The 19,271-nt window shown below is 36.1% G+C and overlaps 3 protein-coding genes across 3 annotated transcripts; 2 read left to right on the plus strand and 1 right to left on the minus strand.

Moving 5' to 3' along the window:
• Positions 1-278: 278 nt before the first annotated feature.
• LOC103445975 (transcription factor MYB61-like) lies at positions 279-1,810 on the minus strand. Its single transcript, XM_008385031.4, has 2 exons — positions 1,548-1,810; positions 279-1,373 (listed from the first exon to the last, which is right to left on the minus strand). The coding sequence occupies exons 1-2, from the start codon at positions 1,675-1,677 to the stop codon at positions 502-504; spliced, it is 1,002 nt and encodes a 333-aa protein (XP_008383253.1). The 5' UTR covers positions 1,678-1,810; the 3' UTR covers positions 279-501.
• Positions 1,811-9,123: 7,313 nt separating this feature from the next.
• LOC103445976 (pentatricopeptide repeat-containing protein At5g66520-like) lies at positions 9,124-11,109 on the plus strand. Its single transcript, XM_008385032.4, has 2 exons — positions 9,124-10,662; positions 10,809-11,109. The coding sequence occupies exon 1, from the start codon at positions 9,264-9,266 to the stop codon at positions 10,593-10,595; it is 1,332 nt and encodes a 443-aa protein (XP_008383254.1). The 5' UTR covers positions 9,124-9,263; the 3' UTR covers positions 10,596-10,662; positions 10,809-11,109.
• Positions 11,110-14,384: 3,275 nt separating this feature from the next.
• LOC103445977 (uncharacterized) lies at positions 14,385-16,828 on the plus strand. The gene is made up of 2 exons (XM_008385033.4): positions 14,385-14,867; positions 16,452-16,828. The coding sequence occupies exons 1-2, from the start codon at positions 14,651-14,653 to the stop codon at positions 16,592-16,594; spliced, it is 360 nt and encodes a 119-aa protein (XP_008383255.1). The 5' UTR covers positions 14,385-14,650; the 3' UTR covers positions 16,595-16,828.
• The last annotated feature ends 2,443 nt before the right edge of the window (positions 16,829-19,271 follow it).

Genomic DNA, 19,271 nt, shown 5'->3' on the forward strand with positions numbered 1-19,271 from the left:
TTTGAGCTCGAATTCTCATATTCCACTCATGAGCTGATTAGAAAATAAAAAAAATTAAAGGCAATTTAATTATAGTATCTAGATGCAGCATGGTCCAAACTCGAGTGGAATGCACGCAGTCCCTATAGTGGTGGTGCGTCCTTCACGTTTTGTCAACATAATAATGGTCTTCATTGGCTAACTGCACGATGATTTTAGCAAAGAATTTATAAAAATAAAAAAAGTACTCTTAAGTCAACAATTATTATTTGCACAGTAGAGTCAATTAATACTGTAGATTGCGAGTTTGAAATTAATTTATTCATTCACTTTTTAATGTAAATATAGTGTTGTCAGTTCGAAACTAATTCATTCACTCCCTTAGTGTAAAAATAACGTTATATAAAAAATTATTGCACAATAGAGTCTCAAAATAAAATTACAAATATAAAACAAAATGTAAAAGACCCCCAACCCAAAAAATGGAAAAGTCAAATTGCTAAAAGAGAAGTCCCAGAATGTCTAACCATTCCATGCAAGTTGATCCATTGGACTCAGTTGGTAATTATACATTCCACAAGGCAATGCTGTAGACTCCATAAAATTCATATCAAAGTTAGAGCTTCCAAATGAAACGTCCATGTTTGTCTCCTCATCTTCCACCACTTCACAAGCCTCCTCCTGTTGTGACTGCAATTGTATGTCTTCTGGGTTTGTGGATTTAGTTATGGGTTGAAAGCTCTCATTTACAATATTTTCAAGCTCTGATATTGGATACGAGTGAGAAGTGGAGATTGTTGGAACACTATTTATCTCCATGGACTCTGTTAAAAAATTTGGATTAATTTGCTCTTGGACTGGAGTAGTACTCCAAACCATATTAGGGTTTTGGAATTCACTCCAAACCATATTAGGGTTTTGGAATTCATAGGTTGATATGGGTGAGCTTTCGTGATTTGCATTTGGAGACGAAGTAGAAGGTAATGTGAGATAAGCTGCTTCCAATATGTCTATGGAAGCATCTGCTGAGACATGTGAAGAATTTACAGAGAAAAAAGAAGATGGAGAAAACATATTGCATGCATGAATATTATTATTGTTGTTGTTGTTGATGTTACTAGGGTTAGCTTTGGAAGAAGGGAGAAGATTGTGGGTGTTGGGATCAAAACCTTGTGCAATGAGCTTCTTCTTGATGCATGAGTTCCAAAAATTCTTGACCTCATTGTCTGTTCTACCTGGCAAATGCTTGGCTATCTGAGCCCATTTGTTGCCTAAAATCCTATGAACTTCAACGATGGTTCTCTCTTCTATCTCAGAAAATGAACCCCTCTTGAGATCTGGTCGCAAATAGTTTATCCACCTCAATCTGCAACTCTTTCCACACCTCTCCAAACCTGCAATTAACAATGGAACAAGATCACAAAACGACGTTGTTGAAATTATGAGGATAGAGTTTTCAAACTGGTATGTGGAGAAGGAAACATACTCTAGTCAATTTGGCTAAGTGCCCATATCTCTGCTGAGAGAATATTGATAAAAGTAATTGATGGCTACGGAAATATACGTACCAGCTAGTTCTGGGACAGAGCTCCATGAACCATGGCCATAGGTGTTGATGTGATTCAACAGCTTCTCATCTTCTTCAGGAGACCACAGTCCTCTCTTAACTTTCTGTTTGCTGCAACAGGTATGGCCCATCCTTTTCTGTCGATCCTCAGGCTCTTTCAATATTAATTAGCACACACACCATGGATTGTCATCTAGTTTGGATGTGGCTCGTTTACCTTAAATATGTTTAGTATGTTTCTTAAACATCCAATTTTAGAAAAAAGGTAAACATCTTATTGTAATAGAGAGAGAGAGAGAGAGAGAAGAGAGAGAGGACCACTGAGTCTGAGTCTCTCTTTGAGTGTTTTGGTAGCTTCCTAACCTATCTCATTCAACTAAATGGGTCTCAATTAACTTGAATGTTACTTTTCTTTAATAATAGTTTGAATCTTACTTGATGAGTAAGAAATTACAGAGCATGGTCCTTCTTAAAATGAACTAAGAAATTTCAAAGCATGGTCCTCCTTAAAATGAACTGTTTGATTTGTGGAGTAATATTGCAATTAGTGAGGATCATATTTTATCTCTAATCACACTGATACAGAAAAATGATCTCCCACACTCTTTTTCTTCTTCTGCACATGCATATTTATGTAATTCTTCTAAAAAAAATTAAAAAAAAAAGTGTGAAAGAAGAATAAAAGCATGCGGAGGAAATCACTTCCGTAAATATATTTCAAATACACATCAATTGTGGTATAATGTGATCAAAGTATGATATATATATTATGTATCTAAGGAAATGGAATATAGGACCTTATGGCTAAAGGCTCTTTGATCACTTAAGCTTCAAGGGCCTTACATATTATGAGAATATTTTTTTTCTATTGAAAAATTGTTATTAGTATTCCCAAATTTCATTCTGCACTTGAAATATGTAAAATTATAAGAGAGGAATAACACTTAGAAGAGTGCGCAGAACGATTTTTTTAAAGTGTCAATAATATCATCATTTCTGTATATAAATAAATTATTGAAGGAAGGATTGAAGTGATTCCCAGCAAACATAGTTAAAAGATGCAAGTTTAAGAAACTGTAAAAAACAATATAAAAAGTAATTACTTTACCCCTAGGTTAATTAAACGTTTGATTTTGATCTTCTTTGCGTTTTTCTTTAAATTTTATAATGAAATTTTGACAAACTCTCTTTCCCAAACGTCATGATGAAACCACATCTTTATCAAACATAGAAACATATATAATTGAATCATACTATTTGGAATGAATAGATTTATATATAATTAATGGTCATTAGTGGGAAGCCTAATGATTTAAAGCTAACTACATCATTTCCTTCCACACAAACATTTCTATATATGTATACATTTTTATGCCATTTACGTCTTATAATTTGTAAATCGGAATAGGCTGCATTTGACATACATCCTTGCTTCACTCAACCGTTGCTTGAAGATTTCAATCATAATTTCTTGGTATCAACGAAGAAGATGATGATTGGATATGTCTCCTTTCAGCGTCTTTCACCCGTCCCTTGCTACCTTACTTTCCCTAATTATCCTTTTGTTTAAAACTTAATTAATTAATCGTTTTCCCTCATAAACTAATTTTCTTTAGGAGGAAATCACGTGGAAAAGCAAAAAATTAAAGAACAAACATACTATATTAAACCAGCCAATACATCTTTCCACCTTCTATTATTGTCAAAATTGTCTCCGTTGGCCCCCTAAGAGACCATTACACTGAGGGCAACGATAACTTTTTCTTGTTTAGTACAGAAATTGGAAAAGTCCCTTTGTCTTGTCGAACATGAAATAGCACATGTCAGAACACCAAGCTAAAGTGAAGTAATTAGTCTGCTTAATAAACCAAATTAAGCTTGAGTAATATAATACTGATCCAACAAGATTCATAAGGGTGAAAGAAATTCGTTTGCATGAGTAGCCAAGAAATTAGAAAGGTTTACTAGCTAGAAAGAGAAATATGTAAAGATTAGATTAAACAACTCAGAGATCAAAAGAACATATAATTCACATTATAATTTAATCAAAACCAAATAGTTGTATAACCTGCATGTTTTCACATGGCTGAACAGATCAGAGATCATCCCTCATCAGAACGATCGAGAGGGGCGCTGAAGTGTTTTATGCATTTGCCTTGTATCTTTCTCAGGCCGTTGTCTATTGATTAAAACAATTTATTTCTTAACTTATTAATGGCTCTTATGTCTCCGGAAGTATATATCTCTATGAGTCTATAAAGTTATTATGTGTCAGCATCACGTAATGAGTGTTATAGATTCATAAGGATATATCCGAAAATTAAGAATCTCTTCCATCATAATTCCCCAAGTCCAATCCCAACTTTTCCCTTTTCTTCATTTGTTGTTATGTGTTGACTCATCACCCACTGTTCTTTGTCTAACTTTAATTTGGAGTTGCACAAATATGCATGATGCTCAAGCTGGGTAATTAAGGAGATTAAGCTTTTTTTTGGAAGACAGGAGATTAAGCTTTTTAGATCCCATGTTTAAGAGTCAAATGAAATATCCTATGATCATCACTAATATCTAACAAGAATGATATGGACCAGCAGTCCATTATAATCTTTCTGCGCATATAGTAATCTGATTCTTACCGACAGTTTCTATAATCATCTGTTTCTTTTTTTGGCCTTGTGTTTTGATTATCATAACTTTGAAGAAAGTTATGCAAAAGGCAAAACAAGTTGATTATCCCCACTAGTAAAATTATCAATGTAATATATTAGTGTTCATCACTCCTATTATTAATTTATAAATTTCTTGCCCTCGCTCCTTTTCATAACCTTTTTGTATTTAATTTTTTAATAAATAGTAATTAGTTGTTAAGAAGGAAAGGAATTGGTGTGATTGAACCTGCACATAATACATACATGATTATTTTCTGCTACAGTCATAAAGCGTGGTTTGCTATCTTTCTTTATCTTGTTACTTAATTATCCCTTTGAATATCACTATTTTAATGACTTTATTTTATTACATTCTACACACACACATATATATACAGGCCTTTTATTCAAAGGGATTTTCATTTTTTTCAAAAAATGAGGATTAGGTGTGGGGTTCACTCTACATCGAACTTCAACGATCTGAACCGTCTATTTTGTAAATCTCGTTTCATAGATCATCCTTACAAAAATTCAATTCAATCTGAAAACATTTGCCTATTTAATTATCAAGACAAAATTTCATTGTTTCTTATATAACAAAGTATTTGTTAATTTCTTTGAACTCAATTAGATATCTTAAACATTTTTGATTTGGCTAATACTTTGCAAGGATGATCTATGAGGTGCAACATGAAAAATAGACGGTTCGGATCGTTAAAGTTTGATGTGGTGTTGACTCCACAACTAATACCCATTTTTATTAAAAAAAAATGGGGATCCCTTTCCTTAAAGGGGAAGGGGTGTGCTTAGACTCACAATGAATTTACAATATGTGATTCAAATTCGTCTTTAATAAGAATCAAATCTAAACCTATTTTATTGTTATCCTTATCGGTCCCACCTTTATTCACCACTCGGGCTAACTCTAAGGGCTTCTCGTGACCTTCTTTGACCTTCTTTTTACCCAATATGTATTTCAAGGGGTCATTGGCTAAAATTTGCCTCCCTTTGTAGCGTGCTTCTGCCCACTTGTTTCCTTTTGGGGTTGTACGGACAGAAACCTTGTGAACAAATACAATTACATTACCTTGACAAACATAATCTATGCACTCGAAAGTCAAAACGCATGCCAACAAGGAAAATGGAAAATATGTGCAGCTTACCTCTTATTTAGAATTAATCTTCACGATTAGGTAAGAATTCTCAATATTGCAGTGCCTATCAATTGGATGCAGTGAAGAATTTGGGTACGTAGAGGTGGCTTACTGGTCTAAACAAGTGTACCACAAGAACAGCAAGAGAATATAAGATCGGAATGCCTATGATTAATGCTTTTATATTTATATGATATGGGTTGCTCTGAATTTTAGGGAGTAAACGGAGGTGGATTGTCTACCCTCCCATTTCCATACTCTTCTCATCCTCTCATATTTTGTGTGGTCACGATTAAATCACGTCACGTTAACATTTTATATTCCTATTACCTTTTGTTTTATTATTTTTATAAAAAAAATCAATATAAAATGTTGACATGGCTTAACCGTGACCACACAAACACGAGGAGATGAGAAGAGTATGGAAATGGGAGGATAGACAATCCACCTCCATATTTTAGACATGCATGCATGCAGGTAGGTTTCTTATGCTGGCAATTGCCAATGTCTTGTAAACATGATTAACAAAACTCTGAAGGATAAACATCACAGCTCATGACCCAAAACCTAGAAGCCTAGTAGAATAATTTCATGAAATACTGATTGACATAAACGATGATTTCTTATATATGGATAAATATTCTACACTAATTGGGTTTTAGATAGAGAGAGAGGGATCTCAGAAGTGGCAGATACAACTACTAAAAGGACAGAAATACGTTATGATAGTTTCAGCTTTGGAGAAACAAGGAAAAAGGATAAGGATATGAAGTGTTCAAGTGAATAATCAAAGTTTACACTTCAAATTAATTAATAGATATTGTATGCGAAAGTACACCTTAATTGTGTAAGAGAATGTATGCTCTTGGCTGTCTAATTTGACTAGTAGCCATTGATTGCTTGACATATATTATATCCATTAAAATAATTATTAGTTACATTAATCTCTCTCTATAGTATACGTTCTGTTCCACTTTTTGGAATTTTTGAGGAGGCCACGCTTTGTTTTGGTTCTTTACAGCTACCGTGTAATGGCTATCTTACAGCTAGCCATGGAAAAAAGAATGGTACTCCAACTGATACATTGATTCATTTGGATTATTGGATGTAACTTGATTAGTTTCCTCACAACCATGCACATAATGTTGCAGATAAGGGGAAGTGTGAGTAATATTTTCTTGTGAAAAATGAGATTGTTGAGTTTTCACAAGATTTTTTGCTTGCTCATAAAGAAAAACGTTACAACTTATTTAGAAATAGTTTTACCATTCATTAAGTCACATAAGCAATTTTTATCTAACTTCTAGAGCGAAACATTAAAAAATAAGTAAAAAAATACTAGCAGTATTGGTTTGGCTTCAGTTCGGGACTAGATACTTAATTATTTGGTTGGAAGTACATTTTGCTTTGATTATTGATTTCTTGCGCTCTTCTCAGTTGGTGCCTTGGCAATTGAGGGTGAGTAGGGAAACTGTTTGCATCGAATTCCCCAAATTCATTTTCGGTCTTCTCACATTTGTAGGGAAAGTAATCAAGTTGTTGATGCTCTAGCAAATCATGGCACCTCTTCAACTGGTCTTTTTTGGTGAAATTCTCCTCCTACTTTTATTTTTTCAAATTATTATTGAGATTATGTGTGTCTTCCAAGCTATCATTTTCAATAGGTTTTCTTTTATTGATGTTATTTTGTTTGCTTGTTTTTCATGGCTTTCTTTCATTGTCATGGTTAATTAGGCTTCATGTCCCCCTTGCCATAAATTGTATTTTCTTTTTTATTAATGAAATTATCACTTAGTCACTTCCTATATAGCAATGCTGGAGTAGATTGATTTTGTGAATTTAATTAAAACATATATATACACACCCGCTAAGACGTTGAACGAATAAAATAAATATATATACTTATCGCTTGTCAAACTATCATTTTTCAGTTTGAATGATTGTTTGCACAGTTGATATATATTGGAAGAAGAACCTAAAATTAAGTGTTGCATTTTATCTGACTACCTTTTTAAAGGCAGCGATAGTGTATGTGGGGGGAATCAAAATGAGGAGATGCAAGTGAAGTGAGAGACATTAATTCACGTAGAGGTGATAAATTACCACATTAAGCGGTGATGTTAGGTGAAATCAAACTAAATCAGTTTTAATGAATACCCATTAACAACTCTATAGTTTAATCCGCCACCTCTAACTTCATTCATGGTCTGCCATGATCATTGGGTACGCGCAAAAGCGTATCTTATTGCTGTTTCGGACTATGGTAAATGAGAAGGTCTGAGGGATTGCATTCTCTGTTTTATCCTCTTGTTTGGGTGGTTGCTGGGGAAATCAGTTCATGGGTTAATGGTCAAGAACCAATGGGAGCTCAGTGTGAAACTTGGTACTACATTGGTTGACATGCAGGTTAAGGAGAAAATTTTCAATGTGCCTACACCACATGTCATTATATAAATAGAAAGAAATTTTATTTTTTAAATTGTTAAATTTTTAATATAAGTATCTCATCACTTATATATTAATACATATTATATTACCTCGTGTTTTGAATGCACAGAAAATCTCTCGTATGCTAAGTGTAAATGTGGCGTCGGGTCGTGGAATGCATTGATATGCGGATCAGCAAAACCGAACGTGGCTCCAGTAGAGCAGCATTGTCTTTGTATGAGGAGATGTAACAAACTGGTACGGAGCCTAATAATAAGGTGACTTTCACAGGGATTCTTAGGCCATTTTTAACCGAAGGGTTTAGAAGGCCAGATGGTCGAAAATAGTCTGAAAATCGTCTCCAACCGAGGGTTAGGCTAGAGGATTCGTGGGCCCCACAGAATCTGAAAGGGCCAAAGGGTTGGCCCAATCTAGCTAGCCCTAGCTGGGCCAGGGGGCTAAGTATTCCTGTCAGATATAACCAACATGAATGTATTTATATTTAATATAAATATATTCTTGTCGGTTATAACCAACATGAATGCTAGCTGACTAGCCGTTGTATTCAAATTTTTTTTAATGAATTTAAACCTTTTTTTCTATAACTTCTATTTTACAAAATTTGTTTCATATTTTTTTTTAAATTCCATTTTTTCCTGTAACTTCTATTTTACAAATTTTGTTTCAATTTTTTTTTTAATTCCATTTTTTCCCATAACTTCTATTTTACAAAATTTGTTTCATAGTTTTGTTTAAATTCCCTTTTTTTCCTATAACTTATATTTTACAAAATTTGTTTCATATTTTTTTTAAATTCCATTTTTTTCCTATAACTTTCATTTTTTTTAAATTCCATTTTTCCTATAACTTTCATATTTTTTTTAAATTCCATTTTTTCCCATAACTTCTATTTTAAAAAATTTGTTTCATATATATTTTTTTAAATTCCAATTTATTTCCTATAACATCTATTTTACAAAATTTGTTTCATATTTTTTTGAAATTCTATTTTTTTCCTATAACTTCCTATGCCATTATACAACATTAAATTAAATTAAGTAACATGAAACAACATTAAATAATAAATTATGTTTGACCCTCGGTTGGAGACGGTTTTTTGTGACAGCGCTAAAACAAGTCCTATGGCTCTTTGGCCATCAGTTGGAGATGGAGACAAATATGACTATGTACTGTTCATTAAAATATTAATTTATTGGAGGGCCAGAGGGCTAAAACGAGCCATCTGGCCAGCCCTCGGTTAGAGATGGCCTTAGGACTTTCATAGGGATTTTTGGTGAGGCAAATGTTAGACATTTTGTCTCTAATCAAGTTTCCGCCGTACTGCGATGCTTATGGTTGATCGACGGGTGTCTTCGAGGCAATGTACATTTTAGCTAGGGATTAGTTTGAATTTATAAAAAAATTGCAAGCAACTAAAACGGCAATACCGCATGCACAAGGGAGCGCGCGCTATCTACGAGCAAAGCCATGCAATCCCTCGTCATCTCTCTCTCCAACCATCTTATAAAACCCAAAAGCAAATACCACGCCTCCTTCTGTTGCTTTCTCAAAACCTACAATTCATGGGCTTCCGCTATCCGAAATGCTTCTTCCCCCCACAATGCTCTGCACATCTACTCTCAAATGCACCGAAATTCGATTCCTTTCGATACCTTCTCCGTCCTCTTTACGCTAAAATCGTGTACCCAGTTGAAGAACCACGCAATCATTCAACACCTCCATGCCCATGTAATCAAACTTGGGTTTTGCTCGCATGTATTTGTGGCCACTTCACTTCTCCATGCGTACGTTGTTGTGTCGTTTGTGGATGCATGCCTACTGTTCGATGAAATTCCTGAGAAGAACACGGTCACGTGGAACACGATGATTGCGGGGTTTTCGAGGTCGGGGGATGTGGAAAGAGCGCGTTTGGTTTTTGAGGAAATGCCGTTGAGAGATGTTGCGTCGTGGTCCGCCATGATAGCTGCGTACGTGAACAATGGCAAGCATGAGTGTGGTTTATCGTTGTTTCGGGATATGGTGATGGATGAAGGTTTGAAGCCTGACCAAGTGAGTGCGGGCTCAATTTTATCGGGTTGTGCCCACTTGGGTTCTCTTGGTTTGTTGGTGGGGAAATCAGTTCATGGGTTTATGGCTAAGAACGGGTGGGAATTGAATGTGGAAATTGGTACGATATTGGTTGACATGTATGCTAAGTGTGGGTTTTTGAAGGGAGCTGCACAGGTTTTTGAATTGATGCAAGAAAGGAATGTCATGACTTGGACCGCTTTGATTTGTGGATCGGCACAACATGGCTACAGCGAAGCAGCATTGTCTTTGTTTGAGATGATGCAAAAGGCCAGTGTAAGAGCTAATGAACTGACCTTTACTGGAGTTCTGAGTGCTTGTGTGCATACAGGACTAGTTGAGGAGGGCCGGAAATATTTCAAGATGATCGAAGAAAGTGGCTTGGAGCCTAGAATACATCATTACGGATGCATGGTTGATTTGTACGGCAAGGCAGGACTGTTAGAGGAAGCTTATGAGGTTATTATGAAAATGAGTCTTGAGCCCAATGTCGTTATTTGGACTGCTTTTTTATCTGCTTGTAAGGAGCATAAACAGTTTGAGATGGCAGAACGAGTGGTTGAGCAGGTCATGAAGATGGTAAAACCAGAGAACGATGGTGGGGTTTATTCTCTTCTCTCGAATCTGTATGCTTTGGGTGGGAAGTGGGATGATGCAGAAAAAGTGAGGAATTTGATGAACAACCAACGTGTGAGGAAGGTCGGAGCATCTAGTATGGTTAGAAGTGGATAGCAGAAAGTTTACATTCCATCGGTCCTTGGGCAAGTTATGAAATCTACCTGGATTGTCCTAACTTGGGGTGAGCTTTCAATATTATTACATGGTTTACTTGTTTGAGCGACAATAATACATTGTTCGGAAAATAACTGGTTTGATTGTTACAAGTTCAAATACTGATGAGATATGGTGGATAGGATATGACTGATATCGATACTAATTTTCCAGGTAAATGAACGCTGACCTTCGGCACATTGATCAAATTTAAGCTGTCTGTATCACGTGCAAACGGTTGATCGGATTTGTCTCCTCAACGTACCATAGGAGTTACATTTTGTACTTTCTTGCAAACCAATTTGTTGACGTTTCACCCCTTTTTTTCCCACAATTTTTCTTTCTTAAGGGCAATCATTGTTGTTTTAGTGTACATATTGTATCAGTTATCAGGGAAAAAGAAAAAGGCATTAGCAGGAATTATCATTTTTTGACTTTTGGTTGCAGAAATGATTTGGTGTTGTTTTAGTGTACATATTCTATATCTTTGTTTCTTCACTAATACCGCAATGGGATCAAAAGAATTACACTCATCTGCATCCTTTATTAATTTGACTACTAAAAAAAGTAGAAACAACCAGAACACATACACCCACCAAGACGGACACAGGCAGGCACAGCCAGCAAACAACCAAACATAACCAAAAAGATTAATTCCTAGAGTCTAGGAATTGGCGTCGGCCACCATGGGAGTGCAAATGCGTAGGCCTCTCTCCAAGAACAGCTATCATATTGAGTCTTTGCAGCTATCTCTAACTCTAACCTTCCCCCACGGAGGTTGCTCATGACAATGTGTTCATTGAACTTGAAATACACGATATCTTGATTATTCGGGTGGAATCTTAGAATCTCAACCATGCAGCTTCTGTTTACCTGTTCAGAAAACAAAGGAATATCGTCGAAAGGCAGGGTAATTCTATCGAAAAACCATTCAAATTTCTGATCTCCCTCACTTGCCTCTTGTAGTTTCAGCTCCCAAACACTGAATGGATAATCAGCACCCAATTCGACCGTGCACATCCGCAGACACCCTCCGTAGACACCTAGATACCAATTCTTTACTCGTCCACCAAAAAAAGTCGCAGGCTCCTTAATGAAACGGCATTTAGCAATATTATCACCACTACTACTAAGGAATGGATTCAACTCCAATGTACATTCAGATAAATTCTGCACCCAATAAAACATTCCGTTGTGAGCACTGGCTGCGTATGGAGTAAAATCCAAATCATCGTTGTCGCATATGTGTTTTATTTGCTGTGGGTTAAATGACATAGCCAACTCTTTCCATTCACCACTAGTCTCAGTAGAGATCATCTCCACATGGTAGCTGCCCTCTGACCAATTCCGAATTAATCGCACAATCGTCCACCTATACGCAGTATTAAGATGGATGATATCAAAACTTGTACTGCTGCTGTCTTCTTGAGAGGAGTGGTTATAGTATGGATCACACATTCAATCTCACCATTGTGGAGTGGAGGGGTGGGAGGAAGAGCAACCCATTGCTTGGTGTATGGATTGCAGACGTCGTAATCCCCTTGAACCCAACCTGTTGCGCAGCACAAAACCAAGTCATTATATGTAGCTACCACAATTGGTTCTCCGTCTTCTTATCACCAAAACCCGGGAGGAAACTTAGAGAGAGATTGCTTGTTTGGAACACTGGAGAGTTGGACGTTGTAAAGACTTCAGTTTTGCGCTCCTCCCTATCGCCAAAGGCAAATACAGCTAGAGTACTTGGAATAGGCTTGTGTCGATTTCGTTGGAGACATAGAAAATGGCCAACAAAAGAAGGATCAGAGATGAGATGGAACCAACGCTTCGACACACTTGTGCACTGAAGAACAACTTTACTGCAAGGAAGTCGACAAAGGGTTTCAACCAACAACGGGTCAGGAAGATCATCAATACAATTCTTCATGAACGATCAACTTGGTGATGATATCTTTTTGGTACCATTCTGCTGCGTCAATATTTACTTTTGGTACCAGTATCCAAAGAACGTTGATAGGGTTAGGGTTTTCGACTTTCGTAAGATCAGAGAAACATAAACTGCAAAGAAAGTTGGGGAAATTTATAATTTTATACCAATGCCACATAAACTTTTACTGATTTGCAAAGTATCACCTGAAAGAAAAATAAAGATTGCTTAAAGAATTCCGTTAAAATTAGTTATGAACTGTGCAGGTGGCTCAGTTTCTTGGGATTTAATTTATTCACTGATGAAAAAGCATAAAAAGATATATATGGGGCAAAGGGGCGTTGAGGGGGAGCGAAATGTGCATTCGCATAGGATCCCAAATTTGAAGGGGCCCTATCATAAAAATAAAATTGTTATTGATTATTTAGTGAAGGTTATGTTTGTAGATATTTTTACTTATCATTAAGGGCACTTGTAAACATGCAATCAGTGAGTGCTAAAGTTTGTTTTTATTATTAATTTTTTTGAACAAACGATATTAACTACACTAAGAGGGTGGGAGAGTGGGCTAAGTCTCACAATGGGCTACCAATAATGTGGTTCAAATTCGCCTTTGACGATAATTGAACCTAAGACCTCTCACTTCCAAGTGAAGAGGAATACTAATAGACCATAATACTAAGTGACTTTGTTTTGATTTAAGTGAATGTTTTCTAGTATCAATTCATTGTCATACTTTTTTTAAAACTTAAAACTATCTTAAGGAGAGCCCCTTTTACAAATTTCGCACAGAGCCTTCAAAATCTTAGAGACGGCCCTGATATGGGGTAATGACTAAGAAACACATGAATTCCAGAAAAAAAAATAAACGAAAAAAATATAATGGACTGCACACACCATGAACGAGCTCGCATGCTACCGGACTGAAATCTTAGTATCCCTGGGAGTGGGAGGTCAAGCAGAGAGATTTTGGGGAGAGGGAGGTCGGGAGATCAAGGAAGCTAGGTGTACCGGGGGGGGGGGGAGTTTGGAATATCTTCATGTGACATGTAGATATGGATTCAGATTTTAATCAAGATCCGATCCGAATTCAATATAATTAACTGGATATAAATTGAGATTCCCAGTTTGATAATCCATAGATTCGAATATTGATCAAAGCTTATATAATCCGACTTAATATAACATCTTATTTATTTTTTATATAATTTAATAAATAATTTTAATCCTCAGTGGTAAAATGGAAGTCTAATACTATGTGAATTGTTTTTCTAGTGTGTGTATTTTTTGTTCTGTAGATAAGGAAGAAGACTACGACATTTATGGCCATTGATCACCATAAACTTCTCAATTCCCTTTCTCTTTCTTTCTGGTCCCCACTTAACCGATCATCTATGTTTTATTCGTTTTTGGCTCCCATTTTAAATTGGAGAAAATTTTGTTTGTGAGCGTAACATTGTCATTAGCCTACGTGTTATAATATTAGTGAGCGACAAGTTTATATTTCAGGATATAATACACACAAGTTATAATATGGATGAATTATAATATTATGTAACGGTGTAATGGTCACACGGAAAAACTATTCCTTAAATTGTTAGTGCATTGCCCTCAACCAACTCGTATGATATCATGCGAGACATGACCAAATCACATCCATCCCCAAATTTTGGGCAAACTTTTACTGGTAAATTGTAAGGGTATTTTAGGAAATGGCGTAGTGACATTGAAATCGATATCTTTAGTGAGTAGTGATTTTCACACTCAAGAGACATAAATAAACTTGGGCATATAGGATAAATGGGTGTGTGAAAATAATTTCTCTTATTCAATCCTAAAGCTAAGAAAAAGCGAAGAGCGCAGACGGGAAAATGAGTGCGAAAATCACTTCATTTTGATAAATAAACTCAGGGTTAAAACGGGAAATTCAAAAGAACAGCTTAAAACGACCAATCCACCCCTAACCAAGGAACCAACTCGATAGGGCTCTCCCGAAGCTATAAAATCAAACGTAAAATCCGAATTTCGCCCTTTTCGCATTTCGCAAAACCCTAAACCCAAGAGCAAGAGAGGCAAAGGCGGTGCAGACAGAATGGCGAAGTCGATGAGATGCAAGAGAGAGAAGAGGCTGAGAGCCATTCGGAGAGAGATGGTGGAGCCCTACTACGACAAGAAAGACGAAGCTAAGCTCGCTGCCCAGGAAGCTGCCCTCGCTGCCCCTAAGCTGCCCGTACGGCCCCCGCCTAAATCCACCTCTGCTATGGAGGTCAACACCACTGACGGCGCCTCCGCATCCACAAGCAACATGGGTATGCTTTCTTTTGCTCGATACCCATTTCAACTTTGTGCTAAATTCACTTACCCATGTTCTAATTTGTGCTTAATTTGTTGGAAATTATGTGGTTCCACCCGTTTTTCTTCATGTTTTTAATACCCATTTGCTAGTTTTGCTTGAATTTTATCAATCCGCTTGCTTTTTGTGACGCCCTGCTCTTGCAATGTGATATTTCGATATATATTGATTGAAAAAAAAGAAGTTAATTGTAGCAATATCACTTCAACTTTAATCAAATTGCAGTCCCTCAACTAAAAATCCATTACCATTGGTCTCTCAACTCATCAAAATGGGTAGCTATGGTCATTTTCGTCAACTTCGTCAGAATTTTGTCAAAATAAGTTATTTTGGAAGGATCGTTACTACAATTAGGGTTCCTCAACTCATCAAAACGTGGAGCTATGGTCTTTTTTGTCAAATTCGTCATAATTTTGTTAAACTGAGTTATGTTGGAATGACCATTGCTACAATTAGGTTAAAGTTGAGGGATCATTCCTCCAATTGGGTTAAAAGTTGAGGGGCCCATTTCTCCAATTGGATTAAAGTTGAGAGACCAATGATAATGAATTTTTAGTTGAGGGATCTATGTTCCAATTGAGTTAAAGGTGAAGGATCATTGCTATAATTTACTTAAAAAAAAGGTCTTTTATTGCTAGCTCTTACCATATATGCATCCAAAGATTGACAGATAGTACATGTTTTCTGATGGAATTATAATTTAGGGGAAAAAACTGAAATTTAATCAGCAACAAAAGGAAAAAACAAAAATTCTTTTCAGTCCCACAATTTCTTTACAAAGTATATAAATTGGACTTCTTGTGAAGAGTGATCTTTTGGTTGTAAAAATAACTAGACTAGGTTTATATTTCCGAAAGATACTATTTGAGAAGTGAGTTAGCTGGCTTAAACAATAGGCAGAAGCTTTTACTTTTAGTATGAAACTTTCTTGGAATTAAATTTCAGTTTACAGCATGATTCCGATGCTTGGTTAATACAGGTAGTCTGAATTCACTTGTAACGTAGAATGAACAAATAGGCAAACAAACAACTAGAATTAGATTGGGCCGGGGTGCCTTGTTTCAGCAGTTTATTTCAAGCTACGTAGAATTTTTGTTTCTGCATCCCTTGGTGTTGGATATCTGCTCTAACTTTAACCAACTCGTGTCTTCAGAAAGTTTCTTAAGCGAGATAAAAGAGTAGGTCATTTGGCGGGAATTACTGGCAACATGGGTGTGTAGCATAATTAATTAATAATATACATTCTGTCGATCACACATTTGGCTAGCTCATTTTCCGAAGAATTTTTAAGCGAGTACTTTTTGTTATTGTTTAGGTTGTATTCTAATGTTCTTATTCATAAATGTAATTGTATGATGCCTGCATCTTTTATGTTTATAGTATGCAGGCAAGACTTGATTTATCAAGTTTGAGTGTTCTTGTTGAGATGCATAGCAATTTGCAATGTTATTGACATATAGTACTTTCTAGCTACTCAGCATCAATTTTTTATCTGTCGGCTATTTTCAAGTTTAACCGTCTGGATGTATTCTTCGAATAGATGTGGACATGGATGCTGTCAATGAAAGAATAGCTGCATTGAAGCCTGCTGGTGGGGTATGTAAGAAATCCAAAAGGGTGTTCAAGGTGGGCAAAAGAAGGCGCCACGGCAAGGGAGGAAAGGTAAAGAGGCGTCATATTTAACTCTTTGAGAGAAGATCAGAATGCCCGGTTGTAGCCCAATGTGATAACGTTGTCTTTAAGGCCGTCTTGTATTCGGGTCTTATTTTATAGATATTTGAGAGTTGTCATCTGAAAATTGTAATCGAGCACATGTCATATGTTAACTTTGGATTTAAGCGGCACTTTTGGATGATCTTGTGTTGAAATTACCCTTATTCTCTAGGGATCCAAATTGTTAATGCCATTTTGTTCTGACGCCTCTGTGCGCAAACACTTGAGATACAACTCTCTTTTAAATTTGGTTCTATAAGTTTAACTTTTGGGTTTTTTCATGTGGTATTCTAATCTAATTTAAAGGAAAACTAACAAAAAGTTTATAAAAACTTTAATTTTAATGAAAAATGACAAATAAATGTGTAGTTGTACCAGAAAAAAATATAAAAACATAAATTTTCGTTAAAAGTGAACAGTACCAGAAATGTTTCGTTAAAATATCTAAAAAAAACTGGAATCAATCAATTTGGTATGCCGCCGTTTTCTTTTACCTCTTGTAGCTCTCAAACCCCCAAAAAGGCGGAAACCCCACAACCAATTTCCCGAAGATTAAAAAAACAGCAGAAAAATAAAAAGACTTTTGGGGTGCGTTTGGTACGCAGACGGGACTGGACGAAACGGGACGGGACGGGACGGAACGAAGGTGTAATTTTTGAAAAAGACATGGGGTATATTTGTCTTAAAATGGTAAAACATTGTGTTCCACAGACGTGGAACAAACCCGTTCCAGGGGGGGAGGTGGGACGCAAAAACACCCAAAATCTGTCCCGTGGAACAACCCATTCCACCCATTTTTGGCGCACCAAACGCGGGACGGAACGCCTCGTTCCGTCCCGTCCCGTCCCACGTACAAAACGCACCCTTGAGGACTCATCTAGGAATTTAAAGATAATTTTTGTCTCAGTAGAGGTATATTGTCTCCAATAGAATTTCTATTGTATAGACCTTGAATTTGAGGTTTATATAATTATATTTGATAATTTCATTGGAAGCTAATTTTTTTGAGAATTTTAACGAAAAGTTTTCGGTACTGTTTACTTTAACGAAAAATCATATTTTTACACTAAAAAGTCAATCCTGGTACTATTCATTTACCTTTTATTTTGTCCTTATCTTTAAAATTCAAAATTTTCAAATCATTTTCATCAATTTCTCTAATTTTTTTTAGTTAATTTGACTTGTGCGCTGCGGGACCCATGCATGCAGATGGCTTAGCAACCATCTAGCGAGTATTTGGACACCTGCGCGTGTGAAGGAAATAGAGAAGTAGCTGCACCACAACTTTCATGTGGGTGAACCTCCCACTCAAAACTCCCATTGGGCTCCACTAGTTCCGTCCCCATACAGTTACTATGTCCGAGGTCTTGCCTCATGTATTTGACGAGTCTTTATACTTTAGGGACTTAATTTTTAGTGTATTGGAGAGGGCCTTGTTCCTTATTTATAGGGTAATACGAGGTTTTTTTTGGGGGGGGGGGGAACTCATTTGAGGACAGTACAACAACAACAACAACAAAGCCTTTTCCCACTAAGTGGGGTCGGCTATATGAATCCTAGAACGCCATTGCGCTCGGTTTTGTGTCATGTCCTCCGTTAGATCCAAGTACTCTAAGTCTTTTCTTAGAGTCTCTTCCAAAGTTTTCCTAGGTCTTCCTCTACCCCTTCGGCCCTGAACTCATTTGAGGACAGTGCTTAAAAGAAATTCAAAGATGAAGTGCAAAGGAGGAAACATGCCGCTTTAGAGCAACTCCATCCCAAGAAAATTGCTAATAAATAAAGAAAAATCAGAAAATAAAATTCAAATTTACTGTTGGTGACATGGCACAATATGTGCTGTTGGATTGCAAAACAAATGTAACCCAATGATCCAATTAACAAAGTTTGATAAAAATTAGTTAAAAATTATAAAAAAATCAGAAAATTAAATTAAAAATTATAAAAATACAGGATCATGAAACATGATGCTAAGAGATTGGTTAAAAGTCTACTTGAAAATCTATCCAGATAATAACATGTGACGGGACGAAATTGATTAAAAATTACATCCGAAATTAAACATAAAATTATCTTTTATTATTTTATAAAAAATAGTATTGTAATACAAATTGTCTTAACAAATCATTTTAGAGATTGAGGCCGTTACTGTTCACTAAGGCAATAATTACCTTAGCCCAATACATAGTAATTGCTTGGGCAATTTGACAGGGGTGGAGTTGCTCTTTAACTTAGTCAACTTGATTACAGACAACCTTAGGCTTGTTGGACTGTTGGGTTTAGTTGCATCCGGAAGAAATGAAAGCTATACCAATGCAAGTAACAAACACGACGGTGTAATTGAAAAGAAGAAAAGGATTAAGCATATAAGCAATTGTGATAAAAGAACATCACGATCGATCAATGAAGTTGACCAACGATCTCTTTGTCCAATGAGATGCATGCAGTGGGTAAGTCGGTTAAATTTAAAGATTTTATTTTAAGTTCTTTGTCGCTTTAAGCACTCAAAGTTGCCTTGTAATTTCATTCCCCATTGACTATTCTTGAGGAGAATTAATTGAGATGTAGACATTTTTAAGTCAAGTCTAGCTCTGATTCCATATCCTGGCTTTTTGTTTAGTACTATTCTCCCTGAACATTTGACCTTTTC

Source organism: Malus domestica, chromosome 10, assembly GCF_042453785.1.
Source record: "Malus domestica chromosome 10, GDT2T_hap1".
Lineage (NCBI taxonomy): Eukaryota > Viridiplantae > Streptophyta > Magnoliopsida > Rosales > Rosaceae > Malus > Malus domestica.

What these genes read in the sequence shown, in the direction of transcription:
- LOC103445976 (XM_008385032.4), top strand. Translation starts at nt 9,264, where the DNA reads ATGCAATCCCTCGTCATCTCTCTCTCCAACCATCTTATAAAACCCAAA.
- LOC103445977 (XM_008385033.4), top strand. Translation starts at nt 14,651, where the DNA reads ATGGCGAAGTCGATGAGATGCAAGAGAGAGAAGAGGCTGAGAGCCATT. An exon ending in CGCATCCACAAGCAACATGG is followed by an intron (nt 14,868 to 16,451) that starts GTATGCTTTCTT and finishes TTCTTCGAATAG; the next exon opens with ATGTGGACATGGATGCTGTC.
- LOC103445975 (XM_008385031.4), bottom strand. Translation starts at nt 1,677, where the DNA reads ATGGGCCATACCTGTTGCAGCAAACAGAAAGTTAAGAGAGGACTGTGG. An exon ending in CTCTGTCCCAGAACTAGCTG is followed by an intron (nt 1,374 to 1,547) that starts GTACGTATATTT and finishes TGTTAATTGCAG; the next exon opens with GTTTGGAGAGGTGTGGAAAG.